Source organism: Tenrec ecaudatus, chromosome 1, assembly GCF_050624435.1.
Source record: "Tenrec ecaudatus isolate mTenEca1 chromosome 1, mTenEca1.hap1, whole genome shotgun sequence".
Lineage (NCBI taxonomy): Eukaryota > Metazoa > Chordata > Mammalia > Afrosoricida > Tenrecidae > Tenrec > Tenrec ecaudatus.
In genome coordinates this window covers 149,858,618-149,879,514 of record NC_134530.1, presented here as the reverse complement: position 1 = coordinate 149,879,514, position 20,897 = coordinate 149,858,618, and the positions used below count along the sequence as shown (strand labels likewise).

Here is a 20,897-nt window from a genome sequence, read left to right as displayed (position 1 = left end):
TGTTTACTCTCATAGGTTGTTCCTGTAGCCTGTAAAACAGTACCTTTTTATGCTGGAGTCTCTTGTGGGCTTTTGTTGTTATTGTTTTAATTTAAGGACATTAGTAATTTTCTGTTGGAGTTGCAGCTTCACAAGCTCTTTTTAAAAACCTAAACACACAAAACAGTTCTCAAAGTGTGAGAATAATCCAAATAATGGAAGCAGTTTAGTCTTTTCTCTCTCTTCTCTTCTCTTCTCTTCTCTTCTCTTCTCTTCTCTTCTCTTCTCTTCTCTTCTCTTCTCTTCTCTTCTCTTCTCTTCTCTTCTCTTCTCTTCTCTCTCTCTCTCTCTCTCTCTCTCTCTCTCTCTCTCTCTCTCTCTCTCTCTCTCTCTCCCCTCTCCCCTCTCCCCTCTCCCCTCTCCCCTCTCCCCTCTCCCCTCTCCCCTCTCCCCTCTCCCCTCTCCCCTCTCCCCTCTCCCCTCTCCCCTCTCCCCTCTCCCCTCTCCCCTCTCCCCTCTCCCCTCTCCCCTCTCCCCTCTCCCCTCTCCCCTCTCCCTCTCTCTCTCTCTCTCTCTCTCTCTCTCTCTCTCTCTCTCTCTCTCTCTCTCTCTCTCTCTCTCTCTCTCTCTCTCTCTCTCACACACACACACACACACACACACACACACACACACACACCCCTTTCCTAACAGCAAAGAAAGAATTCTAAGGAGTAAATGAGGAGAAGCAGTTATGTAACTTTTAAAAAGTGAATGGTCTAGGCTGGACTTGCTTAAAATACAGAATATGAAAGGAAGTTTTAAAAAGCTTGTTTTTTGCCTTTGATATTTGAGAGTTTCGTATTTTTGCCCCATTTAAAAAAGAGAAAAAAAGAAGTGAGTGTCCCCTTCGACAAAAGCTGTTTAAGAATGATTGTCCTCTTCACAAAGAATTTCTGGGAGCAGAAATAACTGAGCCTCACCCTGCCTTCCAGTGAATGAGTATTCCACTTCCTACGCCAGACAAGTGAAAACTTGAGTTTGATCATCAGGATTTGGTCACTCTCTGGAGTGCAGTAGCCAGATTTCTCCCATGTTGTGACGTGGAGTGACCATCCTAAGAGTCTGCACTGAGTTCTCCTGGAAAGATGTCCTCTCCTACTTGCCTAACCTATGCCATGAACTCTGGCTTGGAATAGCATATTTAATGAAAGACTCAAAAGTAAATCATTTAAATGTCGTAATTTCTAAAATAGGTCTTCTCACTGAATGAGAATCACAAATAAATTTTCTTTAATCATTAATAAAGTAAGGCCATTGCTCTGAAAAATTTTAGAGTGCTACTTTTAACCAAAAAGTTTAAGGGGTCTTTTTTTGGTCTATTTTCAGTATGTGTTGAAAATAGAAGACGTATTTGAATCTAAGCGAGGAAAGAAGAAAGTAAAGTTACACCCTTACACTGGGAAAGAGGTGCCGCCCTCAAAAGGTAAGATGTGCTCTGTTCCAGCTCTCATTAGCTACCGGTGTAGGAGGAAAACATTGCATACCTGAAGGTTTGATGTGTATTACAGTTTTTTAATTTACATTGGTTCCATTCAAATATAAGCTTCTTTGGGATTAGTGGCTGCTTCCTATTCTTCCTGTTAGGCCTTTTATTTAATTCCGTTCATGTAGAACCAATTAGATAAATACATGACAAAATAATTATAAACAAGGTGACACATTCTCACAGGTAGATCGCATCACTGAGCAGCCCTGGCAGCACAGTGGGCCAAGCTTTAGGTGGTTCAAACATACCAGCTCCTTTGCAAATGAGGCTGGCTGCTTCTCTGAATATTTAGTCTTGGAAACCCTCAAAAGAAGTTTTACCCTGTCCTTTGTATGGGCCCTGGGAGTCAGAATTGACTCATTGGCAGTGGGGCTTTTTGGGTTATACACTGTTCAAAAGGAGCGCTGGTGGCATAGTGGACACACTCGGAGGTGCTAACCACAAATTCAGCTGTTCAAACCCACCAGCTGCTGCACAGGACAAAGATGAGGCTGTCTGCTCCCATAAAGATTTAGTCTTAGAAACTCAAAGGGGCAGTTTTGTCTAATTGGTCGCAGCAAGTTCAAATCTACTTGACAGCAGTGGGTTTTTGAGACACTCGTCAATGGGAGGCGGTTGGAACTTCAACTCACCAACTGCTCCGTTGAAGAAAGAAAGGCCGTGTGCTTCCGTAAAGATTACAGCCTTGAAATCATATGAGGTAGTTTTATTTTGTCCTAGAGCAGGAGGGAAGAACCTTTTTTTTTCTGCCTGGGCCATGTGGATAGTTAAAACATCATTCTTGGGCCATTGTGGTCAAATGTTTCATGAATTTACCTCAGTCTGATGGCTGGAACGGCTTCTCTTTGATTAGGCCTGTGATGCTGTGCTGCTAGTGATGATTTCCCAGGCCTCATACATCCTGGGGGCTGGACATTCCTCACTCTTTCCCTACAGGGTCACTATGGGGCTGAATCAACTCGGCAGCAGATTAGAGCCACCTTTTTTTACAGTTGTACTTAAACAAATGAAAATACTTAGTATATAGAGACTAAAGGTATGTAGGATTGAACTTACAATCTAAGTTCAATAGTGTTTTATGTCTAAATAGAGCTTACATTGTTTTAATTAAGAAACTCTCAGCATCTATAATGCAGTATTAGCATTTTCTTAAAATGCATGTGAGATTCTTAACTCGGTTGCATGGGATGGAATATATAGAACTGGGCAGTTTGAAGACTTCAGATTAATTCATAAGGAATCCTGAAATATTATATAATAAGAAACAATAGTCAAGTGTCACACCAGAGAAGAGCATTTCTTGTGTCTGCAGACTTCCACAAACATTTAATTTCCCTTAAACCTGTTCTTTGATCTACACTGGTAGTAAATTCAATAATGTGCTATCAAGATAAAATTTTCAGTTCTACAATTTAAGACTCTTTACTTTGTGGTGATGAAGACGAACATATCACCCCTTTAAATATAAATTTTCATATTTTCAACAGCAGTTAATAAGATGTGTTTCCGTCTTCTCTGTAGAAGAGATGTTTTGGTCATTGTTAATGAAATAGCTCCTGTCGACTCCATGACCTAAAGGTTCCTTTGCATGCTGGGCCCCACGTATAGCCTGAGGCAGCACCATGAAGCAGGACTCTCCTCACATCACATATATGGAGGCTGAGCCAGAGGAGGAATCCAATCACGAATCATGGCACCACACTCTCACTTTCCCTCCTAGCTTTGATTCTCAGCAGTTGTGCTGGCTCCTCTTCCATATTTCCTAATTCTCAACTAGAGTACAAAGGCTTTTTGTTTCTATAATTCAGAATACAGATAATACAAAAGGAAAACTAATGCCAGACATGACACCAGATCCTTTCAACTATACTTACTAACTTTCTAAATAACCCTATGTGGCAGTTACTATGGTCACTATTGTAAAGGAAATAAATGATAAATTGCAAATTTGGTGGTCTTGAAACCCTAGGGCCAGGACACACTCTTGGAAAATAAGACACGCATTTGCCCAGATGAAAAGTAGTCTGCAGGTATACCACTCTAATTAAATGGTATTATTACTGACTTTATTTTATCTGTGTGGTTTTGCCAAATGTAATAGGAACATCTTAGTGAATTTGGCTTTAAGACAAGTTTCTTTCTTTTTTCTTTTACATAATTTTATTGGGGGCTCATATAACTCTTATCACAATCCGTACATACATTAATTGTATAAAGCACATTTGTACATTCATTGTCCTCATCATTCTCAAAACATTTGCTCTCCATTTAAGTTCCTGTCATCAGCTCCTCATTTTCCCCCTCCCTCCCCTCACCCCTCTCTCATGAACCCTTGAAAATTTATAAATTTTTATTTTGTCATATCTTGCACTGTCCAACATCTCCCTTCACTCACTTTTCTGTTGTCTTTCCATCAGGGAGGAGGTTATATGTAGATCCCCCTTTCTACCCCACCCTCCCGGTATCGCCACTCTCATCACTGGTTCTGAAGGGATCATCCACCCTGGATTCCCTGTGTTTCCAGTTCCTATCTGTACCAGTGTACATCCCTTGGTCTAGCCAGATTTGTAAGGTAGAATTGGGATCATGATAGTGTGTGTGGGAGGAAGCATTTAGGAACTAGAGGAAAGTTGTATGTTTCATCATTGCTGCACTGCACCCTGGCTGGCTCATCTCTTCCCTGCTACCCTTCTCAAAGGGGATGTCCAGTTGCCTACAGATGGGCTTTAGGTTTCCACTCTGCACTCCTCCCCTTATTCACAATGATATTATTTTTTGGTCTGATGATGCCTGATACCTGATCCCATTTGACACCTCATGATCACACAAGCTGGTGTGTTTCTTCCATGTGGGCTTTGTTGCCACTTGTTTACCTTCAAGCCTTTAAAACCCATGTGCCATATCTTTTGATAGCCGGGCACCATCAGCTTTCTTCACCACATTTGCTTATGTACCCATTTGTCTTCAGCAATTGTGTCAGGAAGGTGAGCATCATGGAATGCCAGTTTACTTGAACAAAGTATTCTTGCATTGAAGGAGTACTTGAGTGGAGGCCCAATGTCCATCTGCTACCTTAATACTAAGCATATACATATATGCACATAGATCTATTTCTACATCCTCATATAAATATATTTACATATGTACATGCCTTTATTTAGACCTGTATAAATGCCCTTTGCCTCCTAGCTCATTACTCTATTTCCTTTTACTTTCCTCTTATAAGACAAGTTTCTTAAGAGCCACATGCTTTTAAAAAAAAAGAACCAAATCTTTTTTTCTCATTGACTTGTATCATTATTAAAAAGAAAAAAAACAATAGCTCAAGTGGCCAATGTCTAGCATCAAATTTTTAAAAAAGAAAAAAATTCTCAATAATAACCCTTACCAAAAAATTGTTATCCATTGTCAGTTGCCAACTCTTCCAGTAAAACCGGAAGAGCTACTCTCATGCCTGAGAACCTTCTGGCTTCATGGTCATAGTTCTCAGCATTACAGTCTCCTCCTTTTGTCTGTAAACCAACCATACCTAGTAGAACTCAATTATTATACTTACTTACTCTGTCAGTACATGCTGGGATTTACCGACTGTACTCCAACCAAAATATTTTTAAATTTTCAGTTATCAGGCATTACAAAATTATTCATTGACCTTATTTTGTTCTGTCTTTATCATCTATGTATCAAAGTTATATATAAAAAGGGACACCCAATTCAGAAAAGAATCGTGATCATAGTTGGAAACATGAAGAATGAAGAGTGTAATCATAGTTACTGAATAAGACATGAAAATTATTGACTTGGCAAGTGTTTTATTATGTATATTTTAACAGTGTTCAAAATTAAAAATATATATGACAGTAGAAAAAAAAGAACACCCAAGTATTTTTTAATCCATCCAGAGTCCCAGCAGGTTTCCCTATTAGTGCATAAGCCAACTGACATTCGGTTTCTGGAACTGCAGTTCATCCAAATATGTCAGTATAAATGCATTCCAAACCCATTGCTATCAACTCAGTTGTGACTCATAGCAACTCTGTATAGGGTCTCTTGAATCTCCGTGGCAGCAGACAGCCTATCTTTTGTTTGCAGAGCAACTAACTGGTGGATTTGAGCCACCAACCTTGCAGTTATCAGCCCAACACCTAACTCAAACGATCACCAGCATGCTTTATGAATACATTAAAGCCTCTTAAATGATCTCAGAAGATCTTTCCTAGTTATATTGCCTTTCCTCTTTCTTTCTAAACACTTCATAAACTCTTAGGAGGTGGCCAGCTGTTCTATGGGAGAAAAGACCCACTGATGTGCTCCCTTAAAGATCAGAGCCTGTGAAACCCTATTCTGTCCTTAGTGTCACTAAGAGTTCATCGTGTTTGGTAAAGTAGAGGGGCAGCAAAAAAGAGGAAGGCCCTTGACAAGATGGATTGACACAGGAACAATTGTGAGGATCGCACAGCACCGGGCAGTGTTTTGTTCTGCTGTGCACAGGGCCACTGTGGGTCAGAGCGGACTCCATGACCCACTGGATTAGACTTGCATTTTTTCTATCATTTTATTGGTGGCTCATACAGCTCTTATCACAATAGACTTGCATTCTTAAAACTAGACTGAAATGCCATTGATTCTCATAGTTATAGGTGAAGAGGGAATGGTGGGAGGAAGCAGGGTGTGGAAAAAATTGGAATAAAGTACTTTATGAGCCTTTTTAAATTCTCTTGTGGAACTCGCCCTAACCTGATATAACTGGAGTGATTTGCAAAAAAAAGGCTAATTAACCCTGACTGCAAATGCTCATGTCTCTGTTTTTCTCGACTCATGTACTTTGTATGTCGGACAATACCGATGGAAACTCTTTCTCTCTTTTCAGGTGAAACCAGTGGGAACGAGAGTGATGCCGAGTATCTGCCAAAGAGTGAGTGAGTCACCGGCTGCTCCCTTTCACGTGATTGTCATGGGTCTAGGCGGAGTGACACTTTCATGATTAAACATGTTTTTTCCCACATGAAGTTTCACTTGTAGGTAATTCTTGGTTTTCAGAACCTGCTAAGATTTGGTGGCAGTAAACAGTGTGCTGTCAGGATTTTGACAACATTAAAATCCCCATACAGAGTAAAGTAAACCAGTATGGTTCTCAGGGTGGAATGTTCTTTGGGGAGCGGCACAGAGCTGCATGCCCAGGCAAACGTGCAGTAGTTCTCTGGCAGTTCAAACCAAGTGTGTGAATCATCCTCAGACAAATAATAATCATTAAATATCTGATTTTTCATAGTCACTCAAGTGCAATTATTTGAGTAACTCTGATATCTGTCTAAAGGCATTGAGAAAGAATACATTTCTTATTCAAATGCATTCATAAGCCAAATTATTATGCTGTTTACTTTCTGTTAACATGTGTGAAATAGTGCTGCGTGATTTTGGTTCTATCTAGTGCTTTGTATACTTTATCTAATGACTTTTCACAGCAAGTTACTTGGTTTCTACTGAACTTACTGACATATGAAGCCTGGGGATAGAAAGTAGGAGACTTGAATGATCAAACCTGAGTATAGGACACAGCCAAATCTGACACACTAATCTTATGACTAATGAGCCTTGTGCTCCCTTCTTTGGCCCGAGTTGCTTCAGGTGCTTAAATCTGTAGCCTGAATGAAGGTGAAACTTAAATCATCATCAGACTCATCCCACGTGTATAAAGATGCTACTTTTGTGTCCTTGGTACTGACAAACTACCTAAAATTTCCTTACATTGATCTCAGCCCTTTGGGGCTTAGTAAAGCTTTGCCTAGAACAGTAAATGTAGTGGGTAATTCTGGGGAACCATCGGGAATAGTTATTCCTAGATTTTTTAAGCGTTTTTTACATTTGGATCCACAATGTAACTTTATTTGTGGAAGAAGGCACCTTATCTTAAAAAGAAAAGAATTAGAGGATGTGTCATTTAGTTGCTGGCTCAAAATGATACGTAAGCAAAACTTTGAGCCGTTTGGGCAATGTTGGGTTTTTATTTTTTCAAGTACACAGTTTCCTTCAGTGAACAGTGCCCCAAATTGTTCAGAATGCAGAGATAACATAAGTCTAAACACTGTCCAGATTTAAGTGGAATTGCTGCAAACTGCTTAAATATGCTTATGTACAGGCCCTGCCCACGATATCAAAGTCCCAACAATGACCCCTGTTGCCAGTCCGGTGCTTTTTGATGGTATTCCCCTTGTGTTTCCCATAGATCCTAGTGGGGTGTCAGGAAAGATGGCATAGCATACAGAATGTACCGGCATGCACTATACTATCCAGTTACGATGTAGCGATCAGTCCCGTAACAACCTGGTGATGCCCCCTGGTCTGCACTCGGTGCCCCCCGTATGTCATAGCCAACGAGGTGTGTCTGTGTGGCAGGAACGGATTAGTCAGCATTCACTCAGTGATGACACCATGAAGATGAGTCCTTAAGGGGTCACAGCCTCTGGGGGAGGAAGGAAAAAGGTCACTTCCTGATTTCATTCCAGATCGCCACAAGCGCTTAGCACAACTGCAGCAGGCGTCCAAGAGGAACCCTCACTACCAGACCCTGGAGCGGGACCTCATTGAATTACAGGAGCAGCAGCTGTTTGAGCTTTTTGTGGTGGTGTCCCTGCAGAAGCAGCCTTCAGGAAAGAGCTATGTCCCCCAGGTCATACAGCAGTTCCCTAGCAAGGTGGGTAGACGGAGGCCAAGAGGAGGGGTTGGTCCTGGGTCTCTGTGAGGGCCTCTCGCCTCTTTCCCTGTTCATTGTGATCTCTCCCGTGTTTACCAATACTGTACTTCCTGTAGAACCTGGTAACTGAATCTGACACAGTCTTATGTCAGACATGTGCTGCACCAAGTGGGTACCAAACAGGCTCATTGTCCAGGTTCCTTTTTTTGTTTGGCAAGGTGTCCATCTTCTCATTCTTGATAAGGGGAATAATAAATGAGGCAGAATAGGGGGTAGTGTTTTAGGCCTTGGAAGGGGAGCCTTCCTGGTGCCGTGGTTAAACACTTGACTAGTTAACCAAGGTCAGTGGTTCGAACCCACCAGCAGCAACATGGGGCAAAGATGTGGCAGTCTGATGTAAAAACTACAGCTTCGGGCACCCTGTGGGTCAGTTCTCCTCTGTCCTGTTGGGTGGTGGTGAATCACAATTGACTCGATGGCAATGGATTAGGTTCAGTGTTTTTAGAGCATAGACTATAAGCCAATTCTGTGCATCTGCCACTCCCTTAGTAGCTCTGGAACTGTTATTTCAGCTCTCTGAGCCTCAGTTTCTTCATTTGTTAAATGGGCATAATCGTATCTACATGACATATTTTTGAGGATTAAATAAGTTAATTTGTGTAAGACCATGAGAACAGTGCCTGGCACCCAGAAAGCAATAGAAGAAGTATCAATTATTAGTGACGATTTCAAGACAGAATGTCTATAATGTGCATCATGGTGGCACAGTGGCAAAGCACTCGGCTGCAAACTGAAAGGTAGGTGGTTCTAATCCACAGCTGCTCTGTGTGGGGGGAGATGAAGCTGTCTGGCTTTCATAAAGATTTACAGCCTCGCAAACCCTGTAGGGCCGTCCTACTCCATCCTAGTGGTACTGGGGTGGAATCAACTTGATGGCAACAGGTAATGCAATTCCTAGCACACAGGAAGCAATCAATAAATGGTAACTATCATTAATAATATCAGCTAGTTTTGCTCTACCGTTTTCAAAAAAATCGTTTATGCACTAAGCTAACCATCAAGCATTTGTTAAACCCTCCTATTTGCTAGGGCTAGGTGCTGGGGATACAGCTGGAAACTATCTTTTTGGTCTCCCTTCACAGGGTGTACAGACAGCATGTGGCTCTGAACTTCGAAGTTCAGAGTTGGAAAAACAGAAACTTGATTCTTAAACCACAGTTTGCAAACTGGTGGCTGTGAGCACACTGAGCCCACAGACATGTTGCTTTGGTTTGCATTGTTTTGGATTATTTTTAAAAGGATGACACATCTTGTTGCCAGTATTTAAAAATTATTTTCCCATAGAAATCTCTTGCGACTTTTTCTTGAGGAAGCGCACAGACCGCCAACAGCTGACCTGCATTCCTAATTGGCAGCATTTGGCTGAAGCCGAGTAAGGAGCAGGTTTGGCTTCCAGGGCATGTGACCAGTGAAGTCACATGAGACCCCCCTCTCAGAAGGGCCTGTGCCTGGAGTTTAATACTCCGTAATCCCCACCTCAGAATTCTTAATTTAACATTTGAATTCAAGTTTTGTAAGTGAAACCCAGTTGGACAACGGGACATGTATGCTGGGGTTTTAAAGCCTCAGTTCTCATGTGGTCCCAACTCCTGCTCCCAGTCCTTTGATGGCAGAGGAAGCCAGCCCCTAACACATCATTACAGGTCTGGTAAGTGCAATTGTACAGCAATAATAAGTAAGGATTATATTAAAGTTGTAGAGAGCATGAGCGATAGAAATATTGAAATAAATGGAGTCAGACACAATTCATGGTAGCATGTCGCCTCAGCCCCGCTTGGTTGTCCACGTGGAGGGGGAGAGAGAGAGAATTTTTAATGCTAGCCCAGGCTTTTATCTTCTCTGGGGACATGCAAGCCCCTTAAATTACAGGCGAAGACAAACCTCACAGGAAGGGGTTGTGCTGTAGGTAATACAGTAATGGAAGGAGGTGTCTAGCGTAAGGTAACTTTGTCCCACTTTGGGCGGGACAGTCCCAATTTTTAACAAATTTTTCTGCGTCCCGCTGCATTTTTTAAAAGTCCCGATGTTTGGAAAGAATGTACGTCAAGCTAGGGTATACGGTTTTTGGCTGCCATGTGGCTATTTTGCCAGGATATGAATTTTATCAATGGTGTCCCGTGGCTTTAAAAGTTAAAAGTTGGTCACCTTAATCTAGGGGTATCCACGCAATAGGAAGAGGAGGGATTGGGGGTACACATGTGGCAAGATGGGTGGATCCTAGAGTCAGGATGGCAGCTGGATCTCCATAAGAACCTTTAGAAGTAGTAAACCCCACCTACAGGAACCAAGCTAATGGTTGCAAGCTCCAGGGAGAAGTAATCCATCGACCCCAGCAGCAGGGAACAGGCCCACACCTGTGATGGGGCGGTGAGACAGCAGTCTAGCAGAGATTGCCTTCAGGGAGGATGTCTGTAAGCATCTGACTTCCCCCCACACTTTGACTAACCTTTCCTCTGCCCCCTGATGTCCTGAGCCCAACCTGATGTCCCTGCCCCCTCTAGTCAGAGACTCCTGCCACCCTTGGGCTCCTCCAGGACCCTAGGTATAGTCATGGGCAGGAGCTGGATCAAGCGAGCCCAGGCAGGACAAGGCTGTGACCTACTCTGGCCTTGGCTGGGGTGGGGTGGAGCAGAGCAAACTCCTCTACCAACCCCCAACCCAGAGAATGAAGCCTTCCAGTGTGGAAGTTCCAGCCCATTGGGGGTTGCCCAGCTGCTGTGGGTTGGTGTAGCAGGCATGTGGAAGGAGAGATGGCTGACTCAACTCTCCCAGCCCCAGTCAGGTCCTACAGTGTCAGTCACAAAGCTGGCTGGCTGGGAAACCACGCTGCCAGGCTGCACGTGCACCACACTCTGGGACACCTGGGCATCTGTGAGGGTTCCAAGTGCCCTCTTGCCTAAGGGAATGCATCATTTAAGTAACATGCAGAAACCTGATGACAGGTGGAAAGGAAGACTACAGAAGAAAGGATGAAGTTGTCTATTTTCATTTTTATTTTTTATATAATTGCACTTTAAAAAGCAGACCCCACATTTTCATTTTGAGTGTGTGTGTGTGTGTGTGTGTGTGTCTGTAATGTGGAGAAGACTCCACATTATTGTTGGGCCACTTTGCTCATTCACCTGCCAATTTTGGACTGGGCTTCTGACCCCTGAGCTATATGGTTTGTTTGGTCAAGTGCTCTGGTGAAGCACAGCTTCAGTACAGCCCCACTGTAACCAGATCTCAGAGGCACGGCCTGCATGGGTCCACCAAGAAAGTACAAGGTCCTCAAAACAGCCCTGCAGTGGATCCTGCGGGCTTCTTTGCTCATAAAGTCCCTCAATGTCTGTGGAAAGCATGATGTCACTGCACTGTTAGGTCAAGCAGTACCATCAGAGTCTAGAGTAATTAATCTTGAATGATCACATTTCCAAATCAAGACACACTTACTATATTCCCCTCTTTCATTTTGGAGTGGGGACTTTTGAGGTTGAATCTGTTTTCAGAACAGCTTAAATTAATGAGCTCAGAACCAGATAAGAACCCAGATGACTCTGGTAGTGACTCGGGGCTGTCACTAAGCAAGTTCCTTAGCATATTCATGCCTCAGACATCCATACCTTAGGGAGGACAGAGCTGGATGCATTGGAAAACCAGGAATATAAAAGGTAAAGAATATGATAAAGCAATGTTTTCCGCCAATTTTTTTAAAGATCCTTATATGACTCAGAATGGCTGCATGTTTTATTTTGGAAACTGTGTTAAAGAATGAATCATCTTTATTAGTAGGCATATTGAAGGCAATGTGATAGATTTATTATCTTCTTATTTTTAAATGAGAGCAGATTGTATTAATTTTTAAATGACTTTAAATTTAATTACCTATAAACTACCTTTTGAAGCACAATATCAGATGTCTACAAATGGGTCTTTCATGCTAAAATAGTACAGGAAGTCACAAACTATTAGTTAGGAAGCAAAGATTATATACTACAAAAATGATTATACATGGAGTGGATTCTAAAAAACAATTTATGTTTTCTAGATCACATTCATCTTCCATTCAAAACTTTTTTGATTGACAAGAGAATGTCTCGGGCTGACCCAGTTTTTGCTATCAGTGTACAGTAGAATGGACATGGATTTACTCTTTGTGTTGTGATTCATGGGGATGTTAGGTTTCCAATTGTGTGCAAATTTCAGATGAAGGTTTTGCCTCTAGGTAAGAACTATTTCCAGTCACCTCTCATCAGCCAGATTGTAGGTGCTCCATGGGTACCATTTGCCATGGGTAAATATAGGCTTCCTTAGTCTCTGCCTCTGCAGTGGCTTTCCTGTTCTATTAAGCAGTTTCAAGCCATGCTGAGATGGCTGCTTGGGCCTATCGGAGACCACTGTTCCTGAGATCAAGCTATTTGGTCTTGTGAATATCCACTTAAATAGGACAGGAAGCACCCATCATATTTTTTTTTCCAGGGTGATCATGGTTTTAAGCAATCCAAGGATACCGAAGAGAGGCTCAAAGTTATCCCAAAATTTTGTTTTCCTGATTCAAAGGACTGGATGCCAACCTCAGAACTCAAGAGGTAAGTGGGCTACTCTAGCTTAACCTCTGTGTGTTGGAGCTGCAAGTGTAAGGTCAGAGTATTTGAGAAGTGGGGAGGGCCAGTAGTGGCAGGTCAAGGATGTAGTGGGAGGAAAGGAAGAAACGGATTTAGAACACTTCCTATGTGAGGCTCCAAAAGATAAAAAGAAAAACAGAATAACTCCAGTGTCTGAAGAAAAGCAAGTTTGAGAATCTCTTCAGTTTCCCAATTCTGCAGGAAAAAGAATCCCACTTTCTATACAATCAGACCTGTTCCTGAGTGGACAGAAAAGGAACAAAAAAATTCTGGTACTTTGGAACTTTACCTGGAAGCAGTGGTAAAACGGAACAGTGTCTGCATTTTTTTGTTTCTTCTTCAAGTTTATTTAAGGAGTCACAGCCCAGATGCTGTGGTTTCCTGTAGAACTTGTTCAAAGGGAGGCTCCAGTTTGGGAGGCTTGGGGGAGGAAAGGAGGTTTGGCTTGGCCTATTAATAAGGGAAAGTGGTTTAAAAAAATACCCTACTGCCCCCTCCATAGTATTTAAGGGGAATTACCATTTTTAATTAGTAAACCCCATCCCCTCTGAATCTTATTTGGCAATAGCCAACTGCTTTATTTAAAATTGAGGATTCTGTGTACGGCGGAAGAGCTTGATGGTGGGAGCCTTAGAGCATGCCGATGTCCTCCTGGATGACTGCCTGGCTGTTGCCTAAGTGGCTCTGCCCTTCAGCATCCTCACGCAGCTGCTAGCTCATAACCAGTTTAACGAGAGTGCCTCGCTCAGCTCTTCGCCATCAATCCTGATGCATTGACATTGTCTAGCCTCAGAAGTAGCTGCTTTCACACAGTCTGGATGATCTGTGTTTGACTTTGGTCCCTAACAAGCGATATATGTTTATTCTGGGGTATTTGGACAGTGCAGAAGAGTGGAAAGTAGAAACTAGAAAGTACTGGTGCAAAAATGGCAAGGAGGGGCCTCCACCTGACCTCAAACGTTAACAGTGTGGAGGAGGAGAATCACCATGGGCAGTAGCCCAAAGCTGATTCCTATGGGACCAAAGTCAGACATGTCTCCAACTTCCAAGCTTTTTTTTTTTAAAAAGACAACAACCAGTTTTGACACTAACCATCTCCCTCTTACAACACTCTAATCTATTGAATTCAGTAAGGCTTTTCCGTGGCCATTGTGTTACTCTGGGTTCTCAAGAGAAGCAAGCCCAGTGACCCTTATAAATGTCGATGAGGGACCCTTATAAATGTCGATGAGGGGGGACCCCCCAAAAATGGAATTTTTCCCCAAAGCTATGTACTTAATTTTTCTTACAAAACAACCTCATCACCTTCAAAGTACTCTCCATTATACTTACTACATTTGTCACATCTGAGATTCCATTCTTGGAAACATTTTTCAAACCCATCTGGTTGGATGGCTGACAGCACCTCCCTCCCTCATTTTTTCTTCACCTCTTCTAAGTCATCAAATCACTGTCCTTTCATGCCCTCTCCATTTGCAGTAACAAAAAGTCCCACAGAGTGAGGTCAGGTGTGTGGGGCAAGAGAGCCATGCTGTTTTGTGTAAAAAACTGGCACACTGAGACGACTGCATGAATAGGTACACTGTCATGGTGGGAAAACCAGTCCCCCGTCTGCCACAAATCAGGCTTTTTTTGGTGGCACACTGTTGTGCAATATTTTTCAGAATCTCTAAATAGAAAGCTTGATTAACAGCCTGACCTGGTGGAACACACTCCAAATGCACTATTCCCCTCACATCAAAAAAACAAAAACAAATGAGCACCCTCTTAATCTCTCATTTCACTTGATGAGCTTTTGGGGGGCGAGGTGATCGTGTCTTCAATTGGCTTGATTGATGTTTGGTTTTGGGGTCTTAAGACTAGCACCATGTCTCTCACCAGTAATGACCTTGGGAAAAAAGTCTGGGTTGCTTCGGAGCTGTTCTTTCAAAGAGCGTTATGTTTCCACTTGACGTTCTTTTTCCTGGTCAGTCAGAACCCATGACACAAGTTTCTCTTTCCCAAATCTTCCATTAAAATTCGCTGAATCAAGCTCCAAGATAGTCCAGATAACTTCCCCATCTCATCAATGGTCGTCATTGGTTGTTAAGCACAAGTGCACAAATTATGTTGACATTTTCATCTGTTTGTGAAGTTGATGGATGTCCAGAATGAAGTTTGTCATCAATCAACATTTCACCTTTTTTGAAATGAGAAAACCACTCATACACTTGAATTTTTCCCTTAGAGCTGTCCTTGTAAGCTTTGTTTCAACATCACAACAGTTTCTGCTGCATTTTTTCCTGAGCAGGAAGCAAATTTCACAGCCTGACACTCTTCTCTTAAAATAGCTATCACAAGACAACAAGGTTCAAGTGAAACTGTTTTTACAAAAAATTTCACTGTGACCAGAGAGAACCTTCCCAGGGGATGCCACTGGGTGCACTAACTTAGTGTGAGTTGCTCGATGCTTGCATAGCGGAGGGGAAAAGGTGTACTATGATAGCCCCACCCAACCAAGTTTTTCAGGGTTTTTTTAAGGGGGTTCCCCCTGTATATAGAAATAAATTTATATAAAGAAAATGGATCACACAGTTGTAGCAATGGGTGAGTTAGTCTGGTTCAAGCCCATGGGTCAGAAGTTAAGCTGGAGGCTTCTCCTGACTCAAGTAGCTATTGGGACTGGTGAACCTGGAAGTGGTGAGAGGAAAAGAAGAAACTGATTTAGAATACTTCCTATGTGAGGCTCAAAAAAAGAAAAACAATAATTTTAGTATCTGACAGAAAGTAAGTTTGAGAATCTCAAACAAAGCAGGAAGACCACAGGATGCAGACTGGAATGAATCCAAGGTCAGTGATCCACTGATGGAATCAGCAGGCAATATGGCAAAAGGTCAGTGAACCAGATGCAGAATCCAGGCCTACTAAAAGCAACAATGTGTCCCATAGAATCTGCTTTTAAAGGAGCAGACCACACGCCCTGTGAGATTTCCTTCCAATTGCATCAGGGCTGTGACCTGACCACGGGGCGCCCAACTCCACCACAACTGCTGGCTGCTCGTGGAGTAGATTATGTCCATTAAATCACAAAACCTAACTATCAGAGCCATACAGAACTCAGAAAATATTCAGTTAAGGGGTTTATTAAGGAAGTAACCAATCACAACTCAGGATCAGGAATTCCTCGGGAGAAAGTTCTTCAATCTGTTGCCTCCTCCCAGTCATGCCTATAGTCACATCTCTCTCTGGCCTTTGACCTCTCAGCTGTTAGCCTCAGCTGTGCCACAAAGGCCAGTGTTACAAAGCTCTTTCAGTTCTGCCAGTTGTGTACCAGAGGCAGCATACTCCATTAGTAATCCGCCTTCCAGAGGTGCTCAGCTCTGACCTCGTGGGCTGGCAAACCCATCACTGTGCCAACAAGCCTCCTGCCCATGGCACTCAGCTTACTTGCTCTGTTGGTCAGGAAGCCATGACTCTATCTCCTGGCTCTACCGCCTCTACTGCAGCTGCTTCCTGTCTACTGCTTCTCACCATCTCACGCTGCCTCTGGTGCCACAACTCTCTCCTGGACTGAGGTGGCTCAGCGCGGTGTCATTTGGTCAAAGAGTGAAAGATTGTGGCTGGTAAGGGCCATGCTAAGTAAATAACAGCACTACACAGAAAGACATCGCCACTATTTTGGCATATTGGTTTTGCATATTTCTAGCAATTATAAAGTTTTATATTTATCTATGCATGCCTTTCACCCATATTTCTAATGAAAATTTGTTCTTTTTCCTATTGATTTTATATTTTAAGGACATAATCCTATTCCATGGGTCCTCTCCAAACAAAATCGTGTAAGAATTTGGAAGGGGAAAATGGCTTATTTAAATCCTTGAGAGTGACCCATATGTTTAATTATATTGAACATTCAGCTACAACAGTGGCTCTCAACCTGTGGGTTGTGACCCCTTTGGAGGTTGAATGACCGTTTCATAGGGGTAGCCTAAGACCATTGAAAAACACATATTTCTGATGGTCTTACGAACCAAGACACTACTCCTCTATCCATCTCCAGGTGGGTCCACCCATATGCAGTACCCAACATGATGACATCATCACGCCAACTCCATCACATACACCCAGTACAAATACAGGTTTATGTGACAGAGTTGGCACCATAATGTTCTTATAAGGACCAGTCACACATGAGTAGAGAGCAGCTGTAGAAAGCAGTATTGGAGGTAAAACAACACTTCATGAATTATAATTACTGGGTAAATGTAAAATCATATACTCTAAAATCATCAACTACTGCAAAAAATATATAAATCTATACCATGGGAACTTAATCTGGATGCTGACTGGTCTTTTTCATATTCAGCTGTGGTTGACATGAATACTGCCCCCTTGTGATAGTAACCAGTATGTAGAAAAAACAATGATAAATCATAGGAAACTTTTATGAACTGTATTAACTGAACTATATCATGTATCACCTTTTGTATTATTAAAGTGATGGTTATATATTATTTTCATTAGCAAACTATCCCATGACAATGGATCATACAGAGAACTTTAAAAAAGAAAATATAGTGAGGGTTTTTTACAGTATGGCTTTACCTCAATAATTACAGAGGAATTGAGAAACCGCAATGTGTTAAATGCTGTGAAGTTCTATCAGCTGAATCTATAAAGCCAAACAAACTAAAATGCCATTTTGATTGCAAGCACCCAAGCTTTGCCAGCAAGGATACCAACTATTTTAGATGCAAAGCTGATGGACTCCAGAAAGCCAGACTTGACACTGGTGGCAAGTCCACAAACAAAACATAGCAGCCATTAAAGCTTCATATTTGGTGGCACTCAGAATCACAGAGCTATGAAACCTCACACCCTTATTGAGGATTTACTGTTGCCAGCAGCCAAAGACATCGTTCAATTATAATTGGAGACGAATTTGTTATGAAATTGAGTGTAATTTCCTTATCTAAGGACACTGTCCGCAGAAGAAGAGATGACATATCTGCTGATATTCTTGATCAGGTAATCCGGGAAATTAAATCTTCTCCACTTCCAATATTTAGCATCTAGCTTGATGAATCTACAGATGTTGCAAGCTATAGTTTGCAAACTGTTCACAGTTAGTGTGGTTTACGTTAGGTAAACTGTTCACAGTTACTGGTTTAAATGAGGTATATTATGATGGCAATTTAAAAGATGAGTTTCTTTTTTGCAAACCTCTCGAAATGACAACTACTGCACATGATGTGTGTGACACAGTTGGTTCATTTCTGAAAGAGCATAAGATCTCTTGGGAAAAGGTGTGAGGTGTTTGCACAGATGGTGCTCCAGCTATGCCAAGATGTCGATCTGGATTTCAACATTTGGTGCTGAATGAATCACTAAAAGTTGTCGGAACTCACTGTAGGAGTCATCAGCAAATATTAGCAACAAAGACACTGTCACAAGAGTTACAAGAAGTAATGAAAAGTGTCATAAATTCGGTCAATTTTGTAAAGGCGAGCACTTTAAACAGTCGACTGTTTTTGCAACTGTGCAATGATTTCGGTGTGCCAAATAATGCTCTGCTTTTTCACACTGAGTGAGGAAAAGTTTTGGTTTTTTAAAAATCATTTTATTGAGGGCTTGTACAACTCTTATCACAGTCCATACATCCATTATCTCAAGTACACTTGTACATATGTTGCCATCATCATTTTCAAAGCATTTTCTTTCTACTTGAGCCCTTGGTATCAGCTCCTCATTTCCCCCCTCCCTCCCTCCCTCCCTCCCTCCCTCATAAACCCTTATAATTTACAAATTATAATTTTTTCATGTTTTGTACTGTCTGATGTTTTTCCCCCACCCCTTGTCTATTGCCCATACCCCTAGGAGGAGATTATAGGTACGTCATTGTTCCCCCTTTGTCCCCCCATCTTTCCCTTACCCTCCTGGTATGGCTACTCTCAATATTGGTCCTGAAGTTTATCTGTCCTATAATCCCTGTGTTTCCAGTTCTTATCTGTACCAGTGTACATACTCTGATCTAGCCAGATTTGTAAGGTAGAATTAGGGTCATGATAGTGGGGTGGGGGAAGCATTAAAAAACCAGAGGAAAGCTGTATGTTTCATCAGTGCTGCACTGCACCCTGACTGGCCCATCTTCTCCCCACAACCCTTCTGTAATGGGATGTCCAATTGCTTACAGATTGACTTTGGGCCTACACTCCACACTCCCCCTGTCCTCATTCACATTATGATTTTGTGCTCTGAGTCTTTGATGCCTGATACTGATCCCATTGACACCTCGTGATCACACAGGCTGGTGTGCTTCTTCCATGTGGGCTTTATTGTTTCTGAGCTAGATGGCTGCTTGTTTACCTTCAAGCCTTTAAGACCCCAGATGCTGTATCTTTTGATACCTGGGCACCATCAACTTTCTTCACCACATTTGCTTATGCACCTGCGTTGTCTGCAGCCATTGTGTTAGGAAGGTGAGCATCTCAGAGTGGAGAAGAAAAGTTTTTAAATGTGTTTTTGAGCTTTGTGATGAACTGAAAAGATTTTTCAATCAGAAAGCAAGACAGTTCAAAGCACTTTTCAGCAATAAAAGTGAACTGCCGAAAATAGCTTACTAGGTTGACAACTTTGCCATCTTGAATGAGTTAAATTTATCACTGCAAGGACCAACTGCAACTTGCCTCGATTTATCTTAACAGATCCGATAATTCCAAATGAAACTTCAGCTTTGGCAAAAAAATTGGAAGGAAATATAATTTGCATGTTATATTCCTTCTTGCTTTCTTTGAGGAACATGACATTGAACCAGACAAAAGGATTGCAATGATACTTTCTGTGAAAGAACACTTGCACATGCTTGCATACAAAATTCATCGTACTTTCCAAATCTACCTGACACTCAATTTGCACTTGCCAGAACCCATTTAGTGTCAAAGTTGAAGATGTTCTTGAGATAGCACAAAAGGAATTCATTGAACTTATTAACAGCGATGCAGTGAGAATTGATTTCTCTACAATGCATTACAAAATTCTGGATCAAGTGTTTGCAGTCATATCCTGTTCTGTCTGAGACTGTGTTGCACCTTCTTCTTCCATTTCCAACAACTTATCTTTGTGAAACAGGGTTTTCCGGCTTGTTGGTTATCAAGTCTAAATATAGGAAGATGATCTTTGTTGTGCACTTTGCAAAGACTGCCCCGAGAATTTCTGATCTGGTGAGAAAGAAGCTAGCTCAACTTTCGCACTAATGTTGGCTTCTTACACATACTGTTGCAAAATGTAGCAATGTTGTTTACGCTTGTTACATTAAGCCGGTTACCTATGCTATACCATGCTTCAGGACAAAATTTCATTTATTTGTAATTAGAAGTAAATATTTCACAATATATAATTACATATTATTTTGTGATTAATCATTATGCTTTAATTATGTTTAATTTCTAACAATGAAAATGCATCCTGCATATCAGATATTTACATTACAATTCATAACAGTACCGAAATTACAGTTATGTAGTAGCAGCGAAAATAATTTTATGGTTAGGGGTCACCAACACATGAGGAACTGTCTTAAAGGGTCTTGGCATTAGGAAGATTGAGAACCACTGAGCTACCGGAAAACAGACCTAATTTACAGCTAGATTGAATAATTAAGAAAGTAAAGGAAGGTAGTGGAGTCAACAGCTCATCTGATACCTAATTTCTCACTCCAGTTGAGGTAAGATATTCCTAAAATGATTCTAACAGATTTTTTAAAGTCCCTTCATGTTAACTCTCTCTCTCTCATATCATGAAATAACTGTTGCTGGACCCCAATTTTCAATTTTTGTTTCCATGAAGACTGTCATAAATGGTCTCGAAATAACTTTTTTTTTTTTCCCCAGTGAAACTTTCTCCTTCGTCTTGACTGGTGAAGATGGGAGCCGGTGGTTTGGATACTGTAAGAAGCTCTTGGTAAGAACCAGGAATTCCCTACTAGCAGGGTTGTTAAGGAATAGTAGGGTCAGAATAAACCTTTCCCTCAAAATTCAAATTCATTGCCATCCAA

General features: G+C 41.7%; 1 protein-coding gene across 1 annotated transcript in view; it reads left to right on the top strand.

The window, feature by feature from the left end:
- The window catches only part of DENND2C (DENN domain containing 2C), a 97,470-nt gene that overhangs the window by 58,243 nt on the left and 18,330 nt on the right, over positions 1-20,897 (top strand). The window contains exons 6-10 of the mRNA XM_075559655.1: positions 1,348-1,444; positions 6,378-6,422; positions 8,014-8,201; positions 12,720-12,829; positions 20,734-20,803. Of these exons, the coding sequence (XP_075415770.1) occupies positions 1,348-1,444; positions 6,378-6,422; positions 8,014-8,201; positions 12,720-12,829; positions 20,734-20,803 (510 nt within the window). The remainder of the gene's footprint in view (positions 1-1,347; positions 1,445-6,377; positions 6,423-8,013; positions 8,202-12,719; positions 12,830-20,733; positions 20,804-20,897) is intronic.